The sequence below is a fragment of the Pseudorca crassidens genome, chromosome 21 (assembly GCF_039906515.1).
Source record: "Pseudorca crassidens isolate mPseCra1 chromosome 21, mPseCra1.hap1, whole genome shotgun sequence".
In the NCBI taxonomy this organism is placed as follows: domain Eukaryota; kingdom Metazoa; phylum Chordata; class Mammalia; order Artiodactyla; family Delphinidae; genus Pseudorca; species Pseudorca crassidens.
Genome location: NC_090316.1, coordinates 3,752,622 through 3,776,784, shown reverse-complemented (window position 1 = coordinate 3,776,784; position 24,163 = coordinate 3,752,622). Strand labels below are relative to the sequence as shown.

The 24,163-nt window shown below is 42.3% G+C and overlaps 1 protein-coding gene across 16 annotated transcripts in view; it reads left to right on the top strand.

Moving 5' to 3' along the window:
• Positions 1-24,163, top strand: part of PSD3 (pleckstrin and Sec7 domain containing 3) — a 573,112-nt gene that overhangs the window by 66,657 nt on the left and 482,292 nt on the right. Inside the window, exons 1-2 of one of the 16 annotated variants that reach the window (XM_067721846.1) lie at positions 2,168-2,281; positions 3,534-3,596. The exons of 13 other annotated variants lie outside the window; for them this stretch is intronic. In XM_067721846.1, coding sequence (XP_067577947.1) covers positions 2,261-2,281; positions 3,534-3,596 — 84 coding nt within the window. In that variant the 5' untranslated portion in view covers positions 2,168-2,260. Of the gene's footprint in view, positions 1-2,143; positions 2,282-3,533; positions 3,597-24,163 lie in introns of those variants that run through there. 2 more of the 16 variants (XM_067721851.1, XM_067721855.1) reach the window with 2 other exon arrangements.

Below are 24,163 nucleotides of genomic sequence, written 5' to 3'. Positions count from 1 at the left end.
GGAGGGATATGGCATTGGATAAATACAGACCAGCCCATACCTCTTTCGGAGTGGTTGCTCCTCCCTGGCCAGTGTGCCTCCTTCCTACTTTTACAAGGTGGATGTCTGTGTATTCTGACACCAAACTTGAGCACAACTGTGATCTTTTGAGCTGGGTGCCTGGGATCTCTGTGGGCTAGAGTAGCAGAAATGCGAATTCATACTCTATTTCCAATATTTCAAGAAACCTAACAAAATATTTATCCACAAAATACATGCTGGCAAAATGCGATGTCAACCTTTGTTTGATTTGCTTTGGGCTTTATCAGATCAAAAGTGGCAACACTGGCTAATTTATGCCGATCAGAGTCTCCAACAATTATGCCTTTGATTATTTAAGGTGGGAAGAATGAATGATCATTTAATAGGTGTGACCAGCTTTGTAAGTAAAATCTTAAAACATGTTGAATTCAGGGAGAAAAAAATAAAAACTTTGCTTTGTGATGAAAATGTTTCTGTTGCCTAACTTTTGAAATGCCTCTTTATTGAACATTTACTATGGGCCAGGAACCTTACATAACTTGTCATGCTAATAATAGTTCTTCAAGCTATTATTATCCTCTTTCAGTAATTGAGGAAACAGAGCCTCAGATTATAGATGTCCATTACCACGTCCCTTAACTAGTAAGCTCATGCAAATCTCCGTCTACTCTGCCTCTTCTATGAAGCGTTATGTCTGGGCATCGTTGGTATGGGTTTAGATTCAGCTCAAAATCCTGACCTTCTTCCATGTATGAGCTGTTGGTTGATTTTCCAGGTAAAGGCCACCAGGCCAGCGGTCAAGCCCTAGGTAGCAACAGCATTTCCTACTTGGTTTTACTCCTGATTCTTTGCCAACAAAGTCATCAGACCTCCGGGTTCAAGGAAGGTAGGAGTTTATTGAGAATAGGCACACAGGGACTGTCTTCTTTGCGTCATTCTGTTAAGAGGGGAGGATCCATAAAAGAGAAAAATGCCCAAGTAACTGGGGTGCTTTAGAACCTACACATCTGACCAAACTTCTGCTCTGGCCAGGTAGCATGGACTACGACCATTTTCAGAAGCTGGACTGGATCTGCATAAATGCATCCACCCCCTCATTCTGGTTCCGCTGGTGGGCGCCGCTGGCTGACCGGCAGCTGTGAATGGGGCAAGGCAAAGCAGGAGCCTCAGGGGCCTCCTGCACCCTGACCTGGTGGGCTGCCTCCTCGGGCCACCAAGGAGCCTGACCCTCCATCCTCGACTCAACGCTTGGCCATTGTTAGCCATTTCCCTTTATTTGGGCATCTTCCACCGGTCACAGAAGCCAGACTTTAAGGCTGCAATATCCTCATACCATAGCACCGTGCAGCCGGCCATGCGGGTCTCTGCTCCAGGTGCTGAGCGCGCTCTCCGCGGGTAACGGACCTCTGGGGGCGGGGGGTCTTAGGTCTCCCCCTCCCTCGGCCAGAGGAGGGCGCCTTCCCGGCCCCGGTCTCTGCCGCAAAAGCTCGAGGCGAACAGGAAAAAGGGCATCGGTGTGCGGCACTTCGGTTGGAAAATGCAGTTTTACGCCGGGATCCCCTGGCACGCGCATTCGGAGCCGGGACCGCGGTGGCCGCGAGCATGGGATCTGCCTCGAGGGACTGGACTTGGAAAGGGTCGGCGGGTCGCTGGCGAGCAAACCCCTACACGGACGCCAGAGGCCCCCCACCCGGATGCCGCGACCCAATGGGACGCGTGGGCGTGTCGGGCGCTAGTCCCGGGAGCACGCGAGACGCCGCTCCCCTCGCGGCGCTTCCTGACAGGAAACTCCGTCGGAAGCGCGGCTCACTTTCCTCAGGGAGACGAACGAAGCAACAGGCAGGCTTCCGCCGGAGACAGGCGACTTCGAGTTCGGCGCGGGGCCCGCCCCTCCCCCTTTCTTCCCCCTCCCCCTCGTCTCTCCCCTCCCTTCCTCTGGGGCACCGCCCACCTCCCCGCTCCTGCCCGCCCCCTACCTCCCCGGCTGCCCCGCCCCCTTCCCGCTCCCCCGCGGGGCCCGCCCCCATCTCCCGCGCCCCTCCCACCCTCGGCCCCGCCGCCCTCCCCCTCTCTTTCTCCTCCCTCCACTAGCCCCTCTGGCCCCGCGCCCGCCCCCGCCGTCCCTGGGCCGCGGCCCGGCCGCAGCCTCCGCCAGGGAGCGCGCCCGCCGCCCGCCGGTGTCCCGGGAGCCCGACAAAGAGCGCGCCTGAGGCTCCAGCAGCTCGGCGGGCGATGGGAGATGGAAGGAAGCGACGCCGCGGTGAGGCTCGACCCGGAGGGCGGGCGGGCGGGCGGGCGGGGGCGGGAGCGCGGGCGGCCGTCGGGGCGGCGGTGCTTTGTGGCTGCTCGGTCCCGGGGTTCCGGACCGCTGGACGTCGGGTTCGGAAACTGCTTCCTTTCTGCCCTGTCTTTGTGCGGGTGAGGAGGCGGAAGGCTCGCTCTGTGGGGTGGCGGTTCGGGGGGTTCACCCCGACCCCCGAGGCCGGGACGGCGGGGGAGGCGGGAGGGGGCCCGGCGGCCGAGTGCGCGGCGCTCTGGTTTCTGTCAGGAGAACAGGGAAGCCCAGCGCAGCGAGCGGGCGCGCGGCCGGCGGTGGGGATTCCGCACCTTGAAAGACGTTGCAGCCCTTCGGTGGTACTTGCGTTTAACTTTGTCCGCCGGTTTCTGCAGCGAGTTCTGGCAGGCGATGTTGTGAGATGTTAAAAAAAAAGCAGGCACCACTTGGAGGACGTGGGTTTAAAATGCTGTCGGTTGCTTGGATGACAAATGTGTAGTGTTACCGCTCCCCTCGGAGGACGCGACGCATGCGACGACGTCATTGTCCACAGACACTGGGGTCCCGGGTTTCCACCCCGGAATAGCTCTTAAGTGGGTCCAGGTGCTGGTGTAGGGAAGACGAGGTCTGGAAAATTCCGCTCACTGGGATTCTGGGAGCAAATGCTTGCAATTCATGAGCCATAGTTGAGTATCTGCAGAGGATTTTGCGGAGTCCCGTAGCCAGGTGAGTGCGACAGGCTTGCTGCTGTCAAGGAGCTTGTCTTCTAGGAGGGGCGGCTTGGGCAGAGCTGTGAAGGAGGAACCCAGAGGAGGGCGGGGTTCTGGCGAGCGAGAGCCTGGACGGCCTCTGCGGGCATGTTGGGGTGGACCTTGAAGGGGAGGGTTGGGGCGGCCGTCGCGTCGTGGGGAAAGGATGCTCCCCGCTGGAGGAAAGCGAATGCACTTTCTAGTTTCTTCCAAGACAGGCTTTACCGTCCTTCCTTAGAGTGTTTGCAGATCAAGGAATATTCTTTTAAAAAGTCGTTAAATTCCTCTTCACCGCTTAAAAATAAGTGCGGCATGCTAAACAAAACCATCAAAACAAAGCAAAATAAAAGAACACCTTCCCAAACAATTGTTTAGTGGCTCGATGCATGTTCTTCTACAACTCTCTATATCCTCTCACAAGTCCTATGGCAGCTCTGTGGGTTTGTCTTGTCTTATATTTCATTAATACACACTTTTTGTGCTAACAGGAGCAGAGTGGGTACCATGGAAAGTGCTTAGACACCTGGCTTGTAGGTTATATCACTGACTGGGTGAGTCTTTGCCACTGTCTTTGTCACATCCTTTAGCCCTTGGAGCTGAAATTTCCTCCTCTGTAGGATAAGGGGATTGGGTGGATAGGTGCTCCCTCGGAGTCTTCCAGCCCCAGCATTTTATGGTTTCATGCCTAGACGTGTACATGCATTCCTTATTCAGTGATGTACTCTCAGCTTCACCTTCTGAATCGCTCTCAGTTTATATGTTCTGTGAACGGATCAGCACATCCTGGCCATTGAGTGGGGGAGAGTGATGGAAGCTGCAAAGCTAAAATAACCTTATTTTAAGGTGAAATTCCACAGTTGAATTTTATTTTTTAAAATGCAAGTGTAAGAAGCTTGATTTGCCAATCTGAATGAGTGTTGGCTTTAAAAAAGGTTTTGTTGACACTGTTCATTTCATTTGTGACCAAAGAATAATACGTGCTTTACTGTGTACGTGTGTTAAGAGCTTCAATTTTGCTCTTAATTAACTACTAGCACTTAAAAAAGTGAGATATCTCAGAAATCCTTTTAGGCTAGTAAATCTTGGGAATTTGGAAATAAAAATAATATAAGACGGCAAATAGTTCCTTGAAAAAGGGAAATTCAGTGATACTTTCCATCCATGGTTCTGTTCACTTTCTAAAACCTTGGTATTTGTTTGCTGACCCTGGTGGAAAATATGAGTGGGATTTAGCCTGGCATTTTTCTAAAAAAACATGTCTGAGGCATTACTCCTTTTAGAGGTGATTTTTCTTCTTTAGAAATTCTGGAGTCATCTGTCATCATTCATAAACTAAGACACCAGTGTGGTAATGGATTAGGCCCAGTCTTGATTAAGAAGTGCTGGGGCAAAAAACGTGTGAATGTTAAAATGTGTATGTACTTTGGCTTCTGGACTGGTTTGTTTGAGGTTTACCTGACGTAATGTTGTCACTTGCCAATTATGAAAAGAGCGTTTCTTTGCGTTTGGGTTGGATTAAGAAATAAGTAATGGATGATGATCCTTCTCAATTTTTAGAAACGAATTCAGACACGATTGAGGTTTAGGCAGCCTGTGAGAAATAATCTGGTGATCAGTAGGTGACCAAAGCCCCCTTACCTGAGCATGTGACTCAGGCTTACAGATACCTTGGGGTCCAGGCTCACCTCCAGTCACTGCTGCTTTGATAGTTCTCAACATTTAGGACTCTCCTCATGCAATGGTGGCCAGGCGCAGAGGTCCTTGGCTTCCCTTTGCTAAGAGTGGAGACATTTCCACCTAGGGTACTGCCTCTCAGCTCTTCCTAAGTTCTTTCACAGTTAAATCAGCTGAACCTTAGTTTAGGGTAGTGCACCATCCAGGTGAAATCCCCCAGAGCATTTGTTCATAGTGTCCATGTCTGGACAGCTTTCGTTTGTGGTATTGTTTGCAGTTTCAGAGATTTGCTGGAAAGAATTTTAGCAGTGGCATTATTTTTTGAGAGCGTGTCCCTTTGTACCTTTCCTGTGTTTCTTTTTTCTTTTTTTTTTTTCTAAATTGGAGTATAGTTGCTTTACACCTTTACACTGCTGTGCCCAGAAGGTCAACAAACTGGGGCCCTGTTGGTGCTGAGCAGGCAGGATTTTGTTGACACTCCAGGGCACAGAGGTGGTGAGGCATTTTCTCTTTCGGGCACACCTGTGGTGTGAGGGAGTCACCAGCTTCTCTCCCCATCCTCCGTGTAAGCGCCAGGCCCTGGCCACAGCTGACCACTCATTTCTCCAGGCCTGTTTAACTGTGAACAACCATCTAGTTTGAAATTCCCTTTTCGCTGGTCACAGGCCCGTGAGATGAATCAGAATAACTTGTACATGTCGATGGACATTTTTGGAAGTTTATCCTTGGGGTTAGGGTAAGAGGGAAAATGAACATTTTGGCCTGAGCCTCTTTTTTTACCTAGTAGCTTCGTGTGGGTTGTCTGAGAAGCAGCATTTTCCTTTAAGTTTCAAATTATGGCCTAACTTTTGGAAAGTGCTTATTTCATGTGATATTTTCAAGCGTGATGCATTGTTACAGTCACAGCTAATATTTATTGAGATCTTATTGTGTGTTTTCACACAGGTTACCTCTAGTCCCCATGACAGCCCCATGCGGTCAGTACTGCCATTATCTCCAGTCTGAAGTCTGGAGAGGTTAAGTAACACAGCTAATAAGGGGCAGAGCTGAGATTTAAACTTGGCAGTCCAGTGGTCTTAACCACCATTCTGCTTCTATGTACTCAAAGTTAGCATTGTGTTGGGGCTTCCCTGGTGGTGCAGTGGTTGAGAGTCCGCCTGCCGATGCAGGGGACACGGGTTCGTTCCCTGGCCCGGGAAGATCCCACGTGCTGCGGAGCAACTAAGCCCGTGTGCCACACTACTGAGCCTGCGCTCTAGAGCCCGTGAGCCACAACTGCTGAGCCTGCGTGCCACAACTGCTGAAGCCTGCGCGCCTAGAGCTCGTGCTCCACAACAAGAGAAGCCACCACAATGAGAAGCCAGCGCACTGCAACGAAGAGTAGCCCCCGCTCGCCACAACTAGAGAAAGCCCGTACACAGCAACGAAGACCCAGTGCAGCCAAAAAACAAACAAACAAATAAATTTATTAAAAAAAAACATTTAGAGGCACTAAGGTCATATTTCAGAGTGTCAAACCTCACAGCCTGTAAATACTGAAACTACTGTATTTAAGAACCCTTTCATGGAATACTTTCATAGAATCAGTGAGTTACCTCCAAATCAGTATTGTTCAATAGAACTTTCTGCTGTGATGGAAATAGTTTATATCTGTGCTGTCTAATATGGCAGTCAGTAGCTGCATGTAGCCACTGAGAGCATTTGAAATATGGCTAGTGAGATTTAGGAACTGAATTTTAAATTTTATTTAATTTCGGTGAACTTAATTAGCCTCATATGGCTAATGGCTAATATATCGGGACAGCACAGCTCTAGACCAGAAATGCTCTACTAGATGCTAATGGTTGTCCTGGGCAGTCAGTTCCCACTTGACCGTCTGGTTGCTTATGGTATGTTTACTGACTGGGCTTTGCTAAGTTTTTAGTTTTGTATGTGTTTACCCCATCATTTCTGATAAGTACAAAAGCAGTGAGAGTATATGGGGGCATGGGATTTTAATGGAAATGAAAGTGGAGATAGAATCATTGAAAGTGATGAGAAGAAGAAAAATGTATTCAAGAGTAAGAACTATACTAAAGAAAAAAAATTGTGTAACAGGTAGCGTGCAGTTGACAGTACTCAGCAAGATGGAGGAAAAGCTTTTGATAAAATAGAAAAACGAGTGTCTGGCTGAGATCCACTATTATATTAATTCATGAGCTGGCTGTGAGTTGTTTGAGAACTTACAGAGATGGTGAGAGCACTGCCGTTGACTTTTTTTTTTGTTACAAGCTGTGGATAGTTCAGTAGCTCCCAGCTCCCTTTGAATCTGCATAGCATCACAGTCCAGGTGGGTAATGCTGGATATTCAAGTGGCTAAGGTCTTTTCCTGGGACCCCTCAAAGCTGTCTTGGAGGCCCAATAGATTTTCAAAGTAGATGAAGCTGAGTAGGAAAGATTTCTGTATTGCATGAATTTTGGCAAGGAGCATGCCTAGCTTTAAAAGTACATGTTAGTAGAGGTGCTTCAGACCACAGAATGGAGGAAAAAATCTTACTCTTTATCCCCAAATACTTTTCAGTCTGGGAGGTAGACAGCCACATTTACAGATGCCAGGGTTTCTCCAGGGTCAGGCGTGTAGGAATAGCCTTGAGTATAATAGCATGTGTGAAATCATGAGAGAATTCTCATGGTTAGGCTTCTGTTGGAATACCTGACTATTTTGAGTTTTCTAACTTGTGGTGAAAACACAATGATATCAAGGCATAACACTGCAAAAATGTGGGGTAGGAAGAGGAGAAAGAATAACATGTATTCTGTATTTACGGTGTGGCAGGCACCATGTGAAGCAGTGTGTGTATATGTGTGTGTGTGTGTGTGTGTGTACGTGAATTTACATATTCTTTTTTTTAAAAATAAATTTATTTAATTTACTTATTTATTTTTGGCTGTGTTGGGCCTTCGTTGCTGTGCCGTGGGCTTTCTCTAGTTGCGGCGAGCGGGGGCTACTCTTCATTGTGGGGTGCGGGCTTTTCACTGCGGTGGCTTCTCTTGTTGCACAGCAAGGGCTCTAGGCATGTGGGCTTCAGTAGTTGTGGCGTGCAGGCTCAGTAGTTGTGGCCTGAGGGCTCTAGAGCGCAGTCTCAGTAGTTGTAGCGCACGGGCTTAGTTGCTCTGCGGCATGTGGGATCTTCCCGGACCAGGGCTCGAACCTGTGTCCCCTGCATTGGCAGGCGGATTCTTAACCACTGCGCCACTAGGCAAGCCCAGTTTACATATTCTTATATGTTCTTTACAATGTTGTAAGCTAGGTAGTATCCCCATTTTCAGAGGATGAAATTGAGGCTCATGGAGGTTAAATGGGATTCCTTTTTAAAACAAGTTTATTGAGATAAAATTCACATACCACACAGCTCATCCATTTAAAGTGCATATTCATTGATTTTTAGTACATTCACAGAGTTGTGCATTCATACTCGTAATCAACTTTAGAGTATATTCATCACCCCAAAACAAACTTTGGATCCATTAGCTGTTTCTCCGTAATCCTACTATTGCCCCCATTCCCTGACCGAGGAATCACTATTCTATTTTCTGTCTCTATGGGTTTGCCTATTCTGCACATATCATATAAATGGAATCATACAGTATGTGGCCATTTGTGACTGGTTTCTTTCATTTAGCAAAATGTTTTCAGTGCTCAGCCATGCTGTAGCATGTGTCAGTACTTCATTCCTTTTTATTGCTGAGTAATATTCAATTGAATAGCCAGGACATATTTTATTCATTCATCAGATAGTGGTTCCCTCCCCCGCTTTTGGCATTTAGGAATAATGTTGCTGTGAACATTCATGTACAAGTTTTTGTGGGGACATATGCTTCCATTTCTCTTGGGTATGTACCTAGGAGTGGAATTGCTGGGTCATATTGTAACTCTGTGTTTGACACTTGGATGAACTGCCAAACTGATTTTCACAGGGGCTGCACTACTTTACATTTCTATCAGCAGACTATGCGAGTTCCCATTTCTTCATATCCTCATCAACACTTGTTATTTTCTGTCTTTCTGATTTTAGCCATCTTAGTGGGTATTAAGTGGTATTTCACTGTGGTTTTGCGTTTCCCTAATAATGTTGACCATCTTTTCACATGCTTTTTGGCCATTTGTTTATCTTCCTTTGAGAAATGTCTATTCAGATCATTTGCCCTATGAAAAATTGGGTTGTCTTCTTCTTATTGAATTGTAAAAAAGTTCTTTATATTCTGGATGCAAGTCTCTTGTCAGGTATATGCTTTGCAAAAATCTTCTCCCATTCTGTGGGTTGTCTTTTCACTTCCTTGTTTCTGTCCTTCGAAGTAAGTGAGGTTCTTTTTCTTAAGCAAAGCTTGGGTGGGCATAGCACACTTATAGGTCCTCACGTATTTGCTGAAGTCAGTCACCACAATAATTTGTAAAATAGTTTGTATAATGAATATCATTGTTTTGGGGTTTCTGGTTGGAAAAAAGGATGGATTTAACTTTTGCCTAAGTTACTTAAGAGGAAAGCAAAGCTCTGAGGATTTGAGACCTTTGTGTGTATTGAAAAGAAATTTTCGAAGTTGTTTCTTTGGAGTCTTTTATGTACAGAAAATGCTGCTTTCCTCTTGGATTAGAGAACTGCTTGAAAGGAAAAGGACACCCTGCCTAAAAGACCCCTCTTGTAGGTCCTGTAATTTTATGATCTGAATAGAGGTTCCCAAACTAATTTGTCACAAGAATCACCTGGTTTTAGATTTCTAGGGCTGCCTGAAGGTCTGGTTCAGTAGTTCTGAGGCGGCACTTTTCATAATGACCCCACATGATTAAGATCAGGAACATTTGAGAAACTCTGATCTAAACTGGTGATAATCATGACCTTTTAGTGGTTGCCCCTAGAACTTAAGGGGCAAGTTAAGTTCTTGGTCTTAGTGGGTGTGGTCTCCGGGTGGCAAACATCCCTCCCTGCGGGTGATTACAGAGAGCTGATCCAGCCAGTCTGGCTACTTTGCTTAGGGAGCTACGGATCTTGATCCAAGGCAACCCACATTCTCTTTCCCTCCCCTCATATAGTAGAGGTGGTTCCACTATAAAAATTTAAACCAGGTTCACAAACATTTCAAGTCATAAGGTTGCCACTACCCTCTTGAAAGTATTCCTCCCTCCCCTTTCTTCCCCTTTAAGATGTGTCCCTGTTTTCTTACCATTGCTGAATCCCTGGCGGCCTTCCATAGCCGCACAGATCTCTATGAGACCCAGTGGTGAGAAGAGGTCATGGAAAGGAAAACAGTTCGAATTTTACATAATCCTTACTTACACTTTGCTTGTTTTGGGTGGGTGGTCAGGGTCTCCTAAAGGATTTGATAAATGTGATGTTGGGCCAGCTTCATTTAACAGGGGATGGGGACACTCCTGTGCCTGGGTCACCAAGTGAGAGGCAGTGCAGTATATGGTTAGAATGTGGCCTTAATAATGCTTGAGAGGGGCTTAGTGCCTGCAGTAAAACAGTAAGTGGACAGTAAATGTGACCTGGATGGTAGGTTATACTTATCTGGGTAGGAGGTGGAATTATTTCCATTCTTAAAATCACACAGCTGTTAACTAGTAAAACTGGTTTTTCTTGTTCCCTATATTGTGATTGCTTGTAGATACGCAGTGTGGCAGCCAAGAGGAAAATTCTGGCACTTTGAATGGTGCTTTGGCACATAGTAGTCACTCAATGAGTTAAACACCACAGGCTATTGAATCGCTAAGCCCAGGAACCCTTCCAAGCATGTGTGGACAGAATAGGTGCTCTGATACTGACCCTGGTCTTGTGGTGGAGTAGAATTTCCAGAGTCAGCAGGGTTTCTGGCCTGATCATTTTTTGCCGTTGCTTTGGTGTGTGGTCTTCTTGTACCTCCTGCTTTGGGGAAGTGGAATTTTCCCCACTTTGCAGATGTTCATGGGCTGCATTTAGTGCTCCAGGTGTGTGACTTTCATTACAGCCTTCTTGCAAATGACAACCTAGGGCATAAAGGTAAGAGTAATGTGTTAACTGTGAACTTCCTCACATAGGTCTTTCCCTTCTGGCAGAGGCATTTCATAGAAGTAGATTACAGGTGTAGGCTGTGTTTGCATGGTGTGATATAACCGTCTCAGAGACCTGATTCATTCATTCTTTTGATTTTATCACTTTTTAAAATTCTTGATTCATTTCTTCCTACCTTCCTTGTGTGGCTTATATGTCAGTCGATTGTCTCTTGTATTGATAGGTTCTATCTGGGGAAAAAAATCTAATTAAATATAGTGTAATATTCTAAAGCTGGAGCTTTAAGTAAAGATATATTTACTTAAAATACTTTAAATTTTATTTTATTTGTATATAAAGATATTTATATATTTAAAAGAACTTGATAGCTTCAGAGTAATTAAGGTCAATATTTTAGAAGCACTACTAAAATAAATATCTGTGATTATTTAATGAGAAAATGTTTTAATTTATAATATCATTATATACCAAAAAGTTCACAGGGGAGTTAAAAGGATAATGGTAATTTCTTGGTGTATGTAGGGATAATTGCATTATGAATCTTCATATATGACAAATATTTTATAAATTTTATTTTGCCTCTATTTAGTAAAAACAATTTAAAAATAAACCACTGTTGGTAGAATTCTGTTATGGTCATTTAACGGCTTATTTCTAAAGCATTCCATTTAGCTTTCATGGAAACAACTCTTTCTTGTTATACACATATATAATCGCTCTACATAATATTTAATTAAATTACATAATATTGGCATAAATCAGTTTGGGAGCAAACACAATTGATTCTGGTAACCATCAGCTCGGTGATCAGAGCAGAATTTCAGAGCCTTGATTACTAGCCATGAGCACCAGGTTATAATGGGCTTCAGCTCGGATGTTTCACAGGGTGCCTGATCATCCTGGAGCTGGCTAACTGCCGGCTGGTGAGAACTTCTGCTGTATATGTAACTTTAGAAACCTGATAGACTATGTGGGTATTGATAAGGTAGAGAAATTGGGACACTTTCCATTTTGTTGTAGAATCACTTTTAGCTTTTATCTGCCTCATATCACTTCCATTTGTGTACACAGTTACTAAACTCCTAAATAATTTATTTCTGCATCTAAATGTTTTTGAAATTAGTTGGCTTTCTTTTTACCTGGAAGATACTTTTAAGTTCTTTTAAACTATGGTTTATAAAAATATGACCCACCCATTTCTTTCTGTTAACTGAATGCACTGCTAACAACAAAATAACTTTTTTTCTGTCTCATACCGTTCACTGGTTACACCCAGATTTTATACAGCATTAAAACATTAAGTGCTTTGTACTTTGTGTCATAATTTCTCTATCATTTGAAGAAATTAAAGTCCATTATATTGGCCTGGAGACTTTCACCTGCTTCAGGAAGGGTGTACCTATTGAGACCCATCTTTTCATTGTGCTCTGGTGAAGTAAGGTCTAGGGTTTTGAGAAATCCTACTACCCTTGGAGTGTTTTAGAGTATCTCTCAGTTTAGAGAACTATTTCTTTACAGTTATTCAGGTTTTGTATGAGATTAATTTAATTATCAAGTTGGAGCACCTTTGTTTTTTCTACAGTATCTGAATATTTATATGCATACAAAGTGCCATATTAAGATACAACCCTTTTATAAGGCTGCAAGATATACTATCATAGTTCACATGCAGCTCTGTATTACTGTAATCTTTCATTCATTCATGTATTCATTAAACAAATATTTATTGAGTGCCTCCTAAGTATCAGGCATTATTTTAGGTACTGGGGATACTGTGGTCAACAAAATAGACCCCAAAATTCTAACTCTTGCAAGGTGAGACAGACTCTGTGTGTGTGTGTGTGTGTGTGTGTGTGTGTGTGTGTATGTGTATGTATGTATGTGTGTGTATGCACGCGCGCTCCTGTATATGTGTGTATAGTACTTTGGAGAAAAATAAAACAAAGGAGGGAGGTTAGGAATTGGGAGGGAGTTGAAATTTTAACTAGGATGGTCAAGGATGGCCCCCCTGTGGTGACTTGTATAATGAAAGGCCTGAAGAAGGTGAAGGGAGTCATGTGGCTGTCTTGGGGGAAGAGGGGCCAGCAAATGCTAGTCTTGAGGCTGAGGCATGCTTTCCGCCTTCTGGGAACTGCAAGACTGGTGTGGCTGGCGTAGTGCAGGCAGGGAGGAGAGCAGACACCAATTCCTGTAAGGCCACTGGTCCCATAGGTTGTTGCAAGGCCTTTGGCTTGTACTCGAGTGAGCAGAGAAGCTGGTGGAGAGTTCCACATAAAGATTTGACATGATCTGGCTTATGTTTTAAGAGGACGCATTGCTGTTGTGTCTCATGAGACTAGACCTAAGTGGAGAAGGGCAGAGATAGGGAAAGCAGTTAGGAAGCTATTGTAGTAATCTAGGTGAGCGATTGTGACCGCTTGGACCAGGGTGGTCTGTTTTGAAGATAGAGTGCAAAAGATTTCATGGTTGACTGGATGTGAGATTGTGAGAGAAGTCAGTGGTGAATTGCAAGGTTTTGACCTCTGCAGCTTGAAGGGGGTAGGGAGAAGCTGATTTGGAGGGAAGGATCAGGAGCTCAGTTTTGGAGATTCCCAGTGGGCAGTGGATATGCTAGTTTGGATTTCAGAGGAGAGGTCTGGGCTACAGATAAACATTTGGGAGCTGTCAAAATGTAGAGACTGGAGAAATCCACAAGGGAGTGAGTGTAGATAGAAAAGAGGTTCAGGGCCAAGAACCTGGGCTACTTCTGCACTGAGGTTGGGGAGATGAGATGGAACCAGTAAAGGAGAATGAGAAAAAGCTGCTGATGAGGTAGGAAAACCAGGAGAGTGCCATGCCTTGGGAGCCAAGTAAGTGAAGACACTGTTTCAAGGAGGATGAGTCAGATACTGAAGAGGGGAAGTACAGTGATGGTCAAGGTCTCGAATTGACTTAGGGATTTAGCAATGGGGAGGTCATTGGTGAGCTTGACAGCAGCAATTGTGGTGGAGTAGTGGGGACCTACAATTGATGGTGAGGACAAGAGACAACAGGAGTAGGAAGTGGGAACATCAAACGTGGACAAATATTTCAAGGATTCTTGTTGTAAAGGGAAGGTGAATAAATACGGCTGAAGGGAAAATGAGGTCAAGAAAGGTTTTAAAATGTGGAAAGTAGCAGCATGTTTGCTGATAGCAAAGACAGTGAAGAGGAAAAATGGAATCATCCTTCATGTAGCAGCATAATTCCCTTTCAGAAGAACTTTGGTTTAGTTTAAAACAGCTAAAATCATTTAGCTTACTATTGTGAACACTAATTTTTGTTAATGTAGCCTATATTTTCAACGTACAAAATTCTTATCTTCCCATCTCTATCGAGGGAGGTCCAAGCTGGAGAGGATATATGTATACATATAGCTGATTCACTTCGTTGTACAGCAGAAACTAACACAACATTGTAAAGCAATTATACTCCAATAAAAAAAAAATCAAACTTTTTCTTTTCTCTGAGCCTTTAAATAAATGTTTTTTTTGTTTGTTTGGATCGTTTCTGTTCATCTTTTTCAACCTAAGGGAGTCCCTAGTTCTGCACCAGTATGCATGGGCCTGAAGTATACTCTGTCCATACACTTCAGTAACTGCTGACTTTGTTTTCAGACTTCATTTTTTTTTTAAGAGCAGTTTTAGTTTCGCAGCAAAACTGAGAGGAAGGTACAGAGATTTCCCATGTACTTCCAGCCCACACACATGCATAGCCTCCCCATTACCAACATCCCCATCATACGGTACACTTGTTGCAATTGATGAACCCACATTGACACATCGTGATCACCCAAAGTCCACAGTTTACATTGGGGTTCACTCTTGGTGTTGCGCATTCTTGGGTTTGGAAAATGTATAATGATGTGTATCCTTCATAATAGTAGAATATTTTCACTGCCCTAAAAAGCCCTCCCCTCTACCCCAGCCTCTGGCATCCACTGATCTTTTTACCATCACCATGGTTTTGCCTTTTCCAGAATGTCATACAGTTGGAATCATGCAGTGTATTGCCTTTTTCAGATTGGTTTCTTTCACTTAGTAATATACACTTAAGGTTCCTCCATGTCTTTCCATGGTTTGATCGCTCATTTCTTTTTAGTGCTGAATAATGTGCCATTATCTTATGTACCAAAATTTATTTATCCATTCACCCAGGACAGTATGGTTGCTTCCAGGTTTTGACATTTATGAACAAAGCTACTATAAACATCCATGTGTAGGTTTTTGTGTGGGCATAACTGCTTGGGCAAATAACCAAGGAGTATTGTATGGATTGCTGGATTGTATGGTTAGAGAACGTTTAGATTTGTAAGAAACTGCCAAACTGTCTTCCAAAGTGGCTGTACCATTTTGCATTCCCATCTGCAATGAATGGGAGTTTTTGTTGCTCCATAGCCTCATCAGCATTTGGTGTTGTCAGTGTTCAGGATTTTGACCATCCAGATGACTGTGTAGTGGTATCTCACTGTTTTATTGATCTTATCTCTGGCACAGATTTCCCACAGTCCTTTAAGCAGGTATGGAATCCTCTGGGTTTTCCAAGAATATATTTAGTCAACAAAATAGTCATTGCATGCATTATACATATATGGTCCTGTGTTTACAGATAACAGCCACAGGGCAACAGATGGCTGATAAAAAACAGGAAGAATCTAAAGATACAGATGTCTCTGGCTCTTGTGTGGATTAGTAGTGGCTTCTGTGCATGCTGTGCAAATCATCTTGGGACACTGTAGAAATGCAGATTTTGACTCTTTAGGTTTGGGGTGGGGCCTGGGATCCTGCATTTCTAAAAAACTCCCAGGTGATGCCAGTGATGCTGGTGTACCTCATTTTGAGTAGAGAGATATCAGAGGTACTACTTCTGAGCTTAAGTTTTTTCCTTAAGGTTTTGCTTTTGTTCTCTTCCTACTTTCTCTTATTTCCATACTGGGTCCTCTCTAGTGGGAATTCTCAGAACATACAGCATTTCAGTATTTTCTGCTGTCTAACTTTGCATTTTTATTGATCTCTGCAAAAAGCCTACTGGCTTCTGGGTGTTTGTTTAGTAAATAGGTAGTAATGAGGCAAGTGTCATTCGTATTATCTGTGGAAGGCCAGACTCTCAGGCTCGTAAATCCCCAGGCCCTTTTTCTCTTGGGCATCTGAACATACGCTTCTGTGCTTTGAAGACCCAGAGGCAGGGTCCAGCACTGGGGCCAAATTGCCAGTTCAGGTGTGGGTTCAAGCGTGGTCAGCTGTCTAATGCTCTGGACACTTCTGTGCTAAGTCTAGCTCTCCTGATGGAGGTTAGTTGCTGAGCTGTGTTATAGAAGTAAATTCTGTCAGCTTGTGGAAAGTAGAGGAAATCTCTTAAATTAGCACATGCTGATAAAAAGCTTCTCAAATGGCTCTAGAATTGAAGAGTCACTCATCAAAGGTCATTTTTGGGGGGAGTGGGGGAGAGTTTGAAATTAATTATATGTAAACTGAAAATTTATTTAAGTTCTATGTTTCGTTTCTGCTGTGATTTAGATCATATATCTTGTCCTGAATTTAATTTTCATGAGGCATATTCTTTAGGATCATCTATGTCAGTGCTGTCCAATATAAATATGTGTTATATATATAATTTTAAATTTTCTAGTAGTCACCTTAAAAAAGTAAAAAGAAATAGGTGAAATTAATTTAAATAATATATTTAACCCATTGTATCAGAAATGCTGTCATTTCAATATGTAATAGGTATAAAAATTATTAATGAGATAATCTGTTTTCTTCTTCTTCTTACCCTAAGTGTTAGTGATCTGACATGTATTTTTTATTCACAGCACTTCTGCCATATTTCAGGTACCAAATGGCTCCATGTGGTGCTGTATTGGACAGTGCTGATCTATATGCAGAGAAGTTGCAGGTGTAATAAATACAGTTTTGTTTGTACCTTTATTTCATCATTCTCTGTGAATCTCAACATATTATTTGCTATAGCGATAGCATTTATGGCTAGCTAAATATTAAAATTGGGGTGGAATTTTTAATATTAATTTAAAAATCTACCCTAAAATGAATAGATGAATGTATGGAAAATAGAAAATTATAAATATGCAAAAAAATGCTAAGCTGCCAGCTGACTTCAGCAATGGCTAACAGAGGTGAGGGTCTATATAAATTAAAAATGGCTGAGACTTTCAGATAAGTTTTAGCAAAATTATTTAGGATAATTTGCTTCTTCAGATGATTTCTGAGAAGTAGTTACAACAGCAACATCAGTAAGAGTTTTGAAAGGTGAGAAGCACCATTCTGAACACACTTCATGTCCATTTTCATTTGATTCCCACAAATCCCTATAAGGTAGGTAGGTACTGTGATGACTTGCATTTTGAAGATGGGGAACCTGAGACCAGAAAGGTGTAGTAATTTGCCCCAGGTCACCAAGTGGGTAGACTGTGGATCTAGGATTTGAACTCTAGACAGTCTGATCCCAGAGCTTACTTATTTCAAGTCTGTGCCAGATGGCTTCCTCAGTATGTCCCAGTGATGCCTTGTTAAATTGTGTGATTCAGGGGTAAAGAGTGGGGATTGCTTGATTTATGAAATCGTTGTGTTCTGAAAACTTGAGTATAAATTAACTCTTTAAATAAATCTTTTGCCATTAATTTGTCTTAATTTCAGAATTGCTTTATCTTGACTTCTGACTGATCTTCAATTTAAGTTGGGCCTCAGCACTTAATTTCTCTGCCCAACCCTGACTTGGGGAAAGAACAGCTAGTGATATATAAGGGAAACCTTCCTTGTAGTAGAGGACTAGAGCTTACAGCTTGATTGGGAGGATACGGCTCTAATACTAGTAAAAGATTATTATAACTTACAGTTAAGTGCAGTCACAGCAGCAGTCATTTATTTTTATACTCATTATCTTTTTTAATCATTAAAATGATGCTGTAGGGTTGGTTTTATCTTCCTCAATAAATAAGTGCCAAAAACAGTGCATTGTATCTGAAACAGACTCCATGTATTCAATTCTGGGTGTCACCTTTCAAGACAGACATTAGCAATGAAAGGACAGCTAGGTATGTGAGTGGTGGGTGAATGGTCAGAAAATCATGTGATGTTAGGAGAGGTTGTAGAAACTTTAATCTTTAGCTTAAGGAAAGAAGACTTAGTGGCAGAATAGTTGTTTTTAAGTATTTGGAACAAGGACTGTGGTCTAAAGAGAAACCTGACTACAGGAAAGGAATATGTACACTTACTCCATCTTTCTCCAAAGAATTATGGGAGAAATTTACAGAAAAGCAGATTTTTACTTCGAAATAATAAAGCACTTTTTCACAGAGCTGTTTGAAAAACCAAACCACTTTCTGTTTACATGTGTTTGGACAGAGAATAGGTCCCTACCTGGATATTTAGATTAAATGCTTGCATTTGGAAGATTCGGATTATAGGAATTGGCTATTGGGTGAGTTGTCCAGTTGGTCAAATGAAAGACCCTTTAAGTTCTTTCCAGTCTTGGGGGTTTGTGGTAAATTGTGTTCTAAAATCAGATTTTTTGTAATGTAAATAATTACTACCTCAGTTTTGGAAGTTAAGTTGGAGATTGGAAATTAAGTTGGAGATTGTGATTTAATATTAGAATGTCAGAGCAAAGAAGGACCTTAGAAATCTTGAGGTCTAACCTCATTTTGCAAATGAGGAAACTGAGAAAGTTAGAGAAAATAAAGACCCAGTTGGACAAGTACTCAGCTCGTATTGACTTCAGCTGCACTGCTTTTTTTTCTCACTACAATTACTAATGTATAGGTGGAACAGACTAAATCACCTACAGCACATTTTGAAAGGTCCTTTTTAATCTTCTCTAGAGCTAACAGAATAAAGCAGCCTTAAGTTCATTTTGTTCTAATTGGGGCACACTTGAGTCCTTTTTTTGTTACCTCATCTGAACTTGAAACTCAGTGATTTTCCTAAAGACAAGCTTTCTGTTTCTTCAACTTATTTAATGCCACAGTGTTTTATTTCACTGAAAACATAAGCATCTTCACATTGAAGGCAGAAAGAAGGCATACAGTGGCTCTGATAATTTATCGTTCCTTCAACAAATATTTATTGAAGGCTTCCTGTGTGCCACATGCTTTTCCAAACACAGTTGTGGGATTTTTCTCTGAGTTGGGAAGCCATTAGATAGTCTAGAACAGAGGATGAGGGGATGTGCTTTTTTTTTTTTTTTTTAAAGTATCACTAACAATCTAAAAGGATTATCTGGGAGTTTCAGCCAGCTGTAGTCTGCTTTGATTTAGTAAAACACCTTTTGTCCAGTTGGCACACGTTGGAATTACTGCAGTTAGAGCTTTGATCCTTGTTAGTTACATAAGCAAGTTATTCTACCATTTACTGATTTGAAAAACATTATAACTTTATGATGGAATCTGACAGACCTACGTTTGAATCCCATCTTTCAATGGTGATCTGATTCTGAGCAAATGTATTAATTGTGAGCTTCAGTTTTGTCATTGGTGAAATGGGGTTAAAGCTGTTTCATGGGGCTTTTTTGATGATTAAATGATTAAAAGGAGAACGTGCTTATGAAGTGCTCAGCTCATTGCTTGGAATGTTGTAAACATTCAACAAAAGCACAGCAATTACTATGATAATTTAGAAAAGGGAATTTTAAGAATGGGTAAAAGTTATTTTAAAGATAGATTTAGGGTGCTAACTCAGCCTTTATGTTTAGTTTAGACTAAATGTATTAACTACCTTTGTCTAAAAGTCCTAACATTGAAACAGTACTTAAAATAATACCTGTCTTAGCACTATTTCTTTTACATGTGTATGAATTAATTCTTTTAAATGTCACTAGCAGTTTTTGTGGTGTCACAATTTGGCACATTCTAGAACTCTCTTCCCATTCCACAGGCATTATCAGTTTTGGACAATTCTGGAAATTTGGCTGTTGATTAAAGCAGGCAGAGAAGGTCCTGCCTGTGGGTCACAGTTACCTCTAGCCAAAGGACACGCAGGGAAGTGGTTCACTGTGAAGCCTCCCTGGGTTTTAGGGGTCCGTGCCAGTGTGTGTGTGTGTGTGTGCGCGTGCGTGCATGTGTGTGTGTGTGTGTGTGTGTGTGTACTCTGTTACGCAGGATCTTTGTCCTCCCAGACTGTAAACACAGCATCTTATGATTCTATGGACAAGTTTACCTCTGATGTTTTTTCTTTACATATGTTTTACACCTGCAAATTCAGTCTGACTTTTACTTCAGTGTTGTATCTAATAGCAGTGTCTGGTTAAAAGCATTACAAATTTGATTTGCCAGTCTGCAAGTGATATTAGGAGAGAGTCCTATGTGTAATTGGATTGGACCTCTGTAAAACTTGTCTTTATGTTGCCCTACTTTTTTTGGGTGATGGCCTGCTCATTTCTGCATCTCATTTTCCTGGGTCTTTAGGTGTCACCTAGCTGACTTGAGAAATACATCTGGGTTATTGGGAGAGGGATCGGGGACCATGTGGACATTTTAACTGTCTTTGGAGGCAATATTTTGTCTCCCTCTCCTCTTAATTATTTGACAGAACTTTGGCAAAAATAAGGCCACTGTCTTAATGTAATATTTCAGCATTATTTTCAGTTGGCCCATGAGTGAGTGTGATCATTATGAGAATTCTAGATCATGGAAAAGGTGGGTACATGGCAGGCCTCTGGCGAAGATGTGGGCATGTGCAGCTTTTTTTCTTGGATTGTGTAATTAATTGTTAAAATTCCATTTTAAAATATAAAATTGGAAATGTTTTTCTGATTATGAAAAAAGACCTGGTAATTGTAAACAGGTTGGGATATACAGAAATATTTAAAGAAGAAAACAAAAATCAACTATAATTCCTCTACTTAGGGATAAAACACTGTTAACCTTTTTTGAGGCATTTCTATTTCTTATTCTGAGCGTGTGTTTGTGTTCATACAGTATATATGGTTTTATGTGTTTTACTTTGCTTAATATTGTATTACAGACATTTCCCCATGTTATTAAAACTACTTGCAAATATGCTTTTTAAAATGGCCACCTACTATTTAGTGTTAGGGCCCTTCTGTAACTTATTAAACCAGTTCTCTATTGTTGGATACCTAGGATGTTTCCAGGATCTCATTGTGATTTTATTTCTACATATATTGAATATACACACACGTACTTTATATATAAACTTTTGTCTGTATCTCTGATTATTACCATAGAATATTTTCCTATAAGAGGAGTTTGAGAGTTATAGGTGTGAACTTTTTAAGTCCTCCACATCTATATTTCTTTCTGGAAAGGTGGCACCATTTACATTTATATTTTACTCACCATACTATAGAATCAGAAAGAAACTTTTGTGATTTTTGAGTGATACAGGTTAGGACTAGCTTTGTCATAGCCATTATCTAAGTTCACATCTTTAAAAGGAGGTTATGGAACCACAGAGCTGAAATCTTTAGATCTACATCTAGTACATATACATAGTCCTACTATGATATTTTACAGATGAGGAAACTGAGAGCTACAACAGTTATTTAATTGATTTACCCAAGTTCATGTGGTTGGTAATTGGCTGAGCCAGGATTAGAGACTTTGACTCCTTGTCCTGCATCTTTTCTTTTTCATCTAGATCTTGATGCACCAGAGATAGTTGTTCCCCAGGACTGAATTAGAGGGTGACATAAATGTCACCAAACATTTTTTTGCCATGACAGCCTCTGCTAGGCATATAGAACCATTCATTACCTATCATCTGGCCCAGGACATGCCTCTTCCCTATATCTCCCCCAGAATCTCGGCTTAATTTTGATAGGCCTGGCTTGACTTATGTGTCTGTCCCTGTGGCCAGTGTCTTAGCTCGGCCTGAGTCACATGCCCAGAGGCATGGCCCTGGGTGAAGATGAGGGGAAGATGCCAATTTAAGCCTAACACATGGAGTGAGACTAGAGGAGAGATTATTTAAAGAAGAAAAGAGGTATTCTGTTATAAGAAGAAAGAGTGCTGGGCAGGCAGAAACAACAGCTGTCCGTGGCTGATGAAATGGGGCTGGCCAGAGGAAGCGTATGCCTTATAGAGGGATAACAGTGCAGAAGGCAGGGGCAGGCGAGAGCTTAGCACAGGAGGGACTGAGGAAGGCCTGGAGCCTGGCCAAGTGCGGAGGTGTTGGGAGGGGGAGATGGGGAGGGAGGGAAGGGAATTGGAAAGGTAAGCTGAAGACAGATTGGGCAGTGAAGTAGGATGCTTGGATTTTGTCCTATGAAAATGAGAATTCAAGTCGTTGAAGGGGTTTAAGCAGTTTAGCTTTTAAAAAAGATCACGCTCCATTCATTTCTCCTAGGCAGAAAGGAAGAGGGAGAGTGTTAGGAGGCTTTGTAGGAGAGGGATGAAGGTTTCTTGGATGGGAATACAAACAAGTGGAAAGATAAGTGAGCCACAGTTTGTGTAGATCAACAGAATCTGTTGAGTGATGGGTAAGGAGAGGAGGAATGACAGATTTCCAGCTTGATTAGCACAGTGGATGGAGCTGCCATTGTTGAGATTCAGCTCTTTTATGTAAATGGAATTATTCAGTATTATATTTTGTGTCTAGCTTCTATGCTCAAAATTGGGAGGTTAATGTGAGTCATTGCATAATAGCGACACCACTGCTATTACCCTGGATAGATATTCTGCCAGTCATTGAGCCCTTCTGTTGAGGGATATTTGAGTGGTTTCCCACTTTAGCTAGCACGGCTAGTGGTGCTGCCAACACTTACGTATATGGTGCACATATATGTGCATTTCAGTAGGTATATGTATCAGGTCATAGAGTGTATGTCCTGGGTTGAATAGTGTCCCCCCAAATTCATGTCCACCTGGAACCCCTGAGTTTATTTGGAAAAAGGATCTTTGTGAGTGTAATTGGTAAAGATGAGGTCATAGTGGAGTAACGAGCCCTAATCCAGTGACTGGTGTCCTTATAAGAAGAGAAAAAGAGACGCACAGACACAGAGAGGAGAAGGCCGTTTCTCATTGGATACTGCTTTGTGTTACTCAGTTCTTCCCACCCAGACTGTAAACTTCTTGAGAACAGGGGTTAGACATGTCTCGTTTTTCTTCGTTGATTCTAGCACAGTGCTGAGGTGTATAATAGGCACTTGGTTGGACATAGATCAGGGGGAGCTGATCCTAAACCCCACTCTCAGGGTGGACCTTGAGCGGAGGCTTAAAGGAATGAGAACAAATCCCATTTATTAGGATATTTTTTGTTGATGGTTTTTAAACTTGTTTAAAATGGTATAAATTATGTGGGAAGAGGTGCATGAACTGCATTTCTTACAAAATAAAGAAATCTGCCCTAGATAATCTTTTGATAGTGCTTTAACATTTTCTAATCCCTGGTATTCTCATTAAATCGTCTGCCCTATTTTTGTGCTTCCAGGTAATTTTTTTCTGTCTAAAATTAGTGTTTCTTTTTTCTTTGGTGTTATTCCACATAGTGAAAAGTAAAAACATCAAATAACTAGCTATGTCATCTCTGGGTGGTCTCTGCCCCTTCGATGCTGCTTTGATTCTCTCAGTTTCTTGGTCTCTTTTTTTTCTCCTTTACTAAAAAAGCTCATTCTGAAGTGCCTGTGAAAAGAGGTCAAGACTGGAAGAAATCAGTCCAGTGGCCCAGCTCCCTGAGGTTATAGGGCAAACAAAACCTCTTCACAGAATGTGCTCCTGGCCTGGAAGCCCAGTGCTTCGCTAGGCTCAGGAGATGCTCAGCGATGCTGGTTTCTCAAACTTAACCACTGCTGTGGTTTGCTTGGCCCAGACTGATAGGTGGTTCTGCAGGCCAAATGGTGGGCTCCAGCCCAGCAGGTACTAACCACCTGGGGCAACAGTATGCTTTTTGTTATGTCATTTCTCCATTTACTACAGATTTTAAAAACGATGATTAGGAGAGTCTCAGAAACCAAAGTTATTTTCCATACTCTTATTTCCATACTTCTGAAGGACTGTTAGAAATTTTAGTTCTGTTCCTTAAGTTTCTCAGGAAAAAAGTCCCCAAATGTTGGGGTCACTTTTACACCTCCAAATCAATCCTTGCTTTTTACATGTGGTCGTGTCATTAAATGTTCCTGTGGAAGCATTGTTTAAGGAAATAGAGGTGTGGAGGGGCTTGGCATATGGGGGTTGGGGGAACATTTTTAAATTGGGTAGTTAGGCGGCTACAACCATGTGGAACAGAAGTGGTGATTAGACTAATTAGTTAAGCCATTTTGTAAGTGCCCTGTCGACCCAGGGGTAATGGCCTAGAAATGCTGCCTTTCCTGATTTATTTGATTGATGGAAAGCAGGTTTTACACTTGGGAATTTTCTTGTTTTTAAAATTAGAGATCTTTTTGCCTGGTTTTCATCTGTTTCAATTTTGTTTCTCTGGTAACAGAGA